Here is a 2181-nt window from a genome sequence, read left to right on the forward strand (position 1 = left end):
ATGAACTCCCATTGACACCTGAACAATTCATCAAAGAAATCACTCCTCTCTACAGAGAAAGGTAACACTCAAATTCTTCCTATAACAAAAATTTATGGCATTGGATTGATTCTTAATGTTGAAATGAAAGGTAACTGCTCGTTTGATACACAAAAACACTAAATAGTTAGGTGGATAAATTAATTGTTAACTGTAGTAGTTAGTCAGAAATGTGATTTTCTAAACATGTTTTCAAAGCTGATGGAGATTATGGACATGTTTTTCTGAACTTTTTTTTTCCAAATCAATTGGTTTAGGTGGACAGAAGCCAAAGCCTTGCCCGGTGCTAATCGCCTTATTAACCATCTCAAGAAAAATGGAGTGCCTATGGCCCTTGCTTCAAACTCCTTGAGAGAGAACATAGATGTGAAAATTTCTCATCATAATGGTTGTTTCCACTTTCCTGTTACCTAGCCAGTTATCACTTCCTTTTTTATTTTTATAATCACCATGCCATTTGTAATTATGCCAAGGAAAAACAGCATACTTTTAATTCCTTTTGCTTTCTTTCCATTATAGTTTTGTAATGAACCAAAGAATTAGCCTAATGTGTTTAAAGTTTTTCCAAAACACACACGGATGATATGACTTTGGAGGAATGTGCATCATTATGTTTGATAATGGTCATCAAACTCGAGAGTTGTGTTTAGGTAAAAAAGTTTACTATGTTAAAATTGTAAATTTATATTTGGGAACCTAAACTTACAAGTTAATTCCAGAGTTTGATAACCTTGTGGCTGATTAGTAACTGGAAATTTAAATTGATTGAAAGCAGTTCCTGAGTAGAGGATCTGCTTTGGAAAGATTTCCTTCTAAACCACAGGATGAAATTGTCTATACTTTTTTTTCTTTTTCTTTTACATTTTCCTTTTGTTCATGAATGCTTTTTGCATTGCCATGTTATATAATAAATTTCCAGCTTAAACTTATATATTTGATGATGTTTATAAGAATTGTTTTCTGCAGGTTGGAAAGAAAGCTTTTCTGTAATTCTAGGAAGTGATCAAGTTAAATCTGGGAAGCCTTCTCCGTATTTGTAAGATTCTCTGCTACTTGTAATTTTAAACATTGACATCTGAAATGCCTTGAAGGGAACATACGAAATATTTATAAGGTCCCCCAGGCAGAGTTCTTTCAGATATTCTCTTGACAAAGTCAATAATCCATGGCCATCAGTCTCAATTCCATGCAATGACTCCATATTTTCTTAGTTTTACCTACATGTCCATTTTTTAGTTAATTTTACTTTTGCAGTTTGATCATGCTAGTAAGAAAGTCTATCTGTTACAGATTTGAAGAAGCTGCTAAGAAAATGGGTGTAGATGCATCTAACTGCTTGGTGATTGAGGATTCCTTGTAAGTTCCCCAGAGTTTCTCCAAGAATATATGTTTAGTTTTATTTTGTGATTTTACAGTCTACAATATTTTTATTTCATGACTTACTGCTAATAAATCATTGAGTTCTTGACCAATTATGGTAGCTACTAAACATTCAACCCTGTATTATCATAACATCTATGCCAAGTTTTTATTCACCATTTGTGCAGCCACTCAAATGTTCTTTGTTGTAATAGTCATCTTTGCTGCATATAATTTGTGTTCTGCAAACTGCAATGTACTTTACCAGGGTTGGTGTCAAAGCAGCAAATGCTGCAAAAATGAAGGTAGTAGCTATACCGTCTCGAGGAGAAGTCGATTGTTATCTACTAGCAGATACTGTGCTTCACTCACTTTTAGAGTTTCAACCTGAGCTATGGGGCCTTCCACCTTTCGACGACTGTATGCACCACACTCACATCTTAGATTTATTTTTTATACATACTATATTCTCAGATGAGACCAATCTTTACAACCCAAATATTTGTGTAGTGCTAGATAACACATTGCCTATTGAGCCGATTCATGTGAGTGGTGTGTATGTTAGTGGAGCTCTACATGAATCTACAGGTTGGTGAAATTCTTATTTTCTTTGATTTCATAAAGTTGACAAGGTGATGAACAACTAATATTTTGTGTGTCGTGAACTATCATGTTCCTACTTAGATGAGTTATGACATTGAAGTAAGAAGTTATCTAACATACTCTTTAAACTAATTAGGAATGTGATTAATCTCAGATCTTTCAAAGCAGCTAACACAGTGT

The 2181-nt window shown here is 33.9% G+C and overlaps 1 protein-coding gene across 1 annotated transcript in view; it reads left to right on the plus strand.

Annotated features, from left to right (window-relative positions):
• The window catches only part of LOC107624750 (bifunctional riboflavin kinase/FMN phosphatase), a gene marked incomplete in the record, with an annotated part of 8766 nt that overhangs the window by 2970 nt on the left and 3615 nt on the right, over positions 1-2181 (plus strand). The window contains 6 exon segments of the mRNA XM_016327197.2: positions 1-61; positions 297-427; positions 1006-1075; positions 1330-1395; positions 1667-1818; positions 1909-1986. Of these exon segments, the coding sequence (XP_016182683.1) occupies positions 1-61; positions 297-427; positions 1006-1075; positions 1330-1395; positions 1667-1818; positions 1909-1986 (558 nt within the window).

Source organism: Arachis ipaensis, chromosome B02 (assembly GCF_000816755.2).
Source record: "Arachis ipaensis cultivar K30076 chromosome B02, Araip1.1, whole genome shotgun sequence".
NCBI lineage: Eukaryota > Viridiplantae > Streptophyta > Magnoliopsida > Fabales > Fabaceae > Arachis > Arachis ipaensis.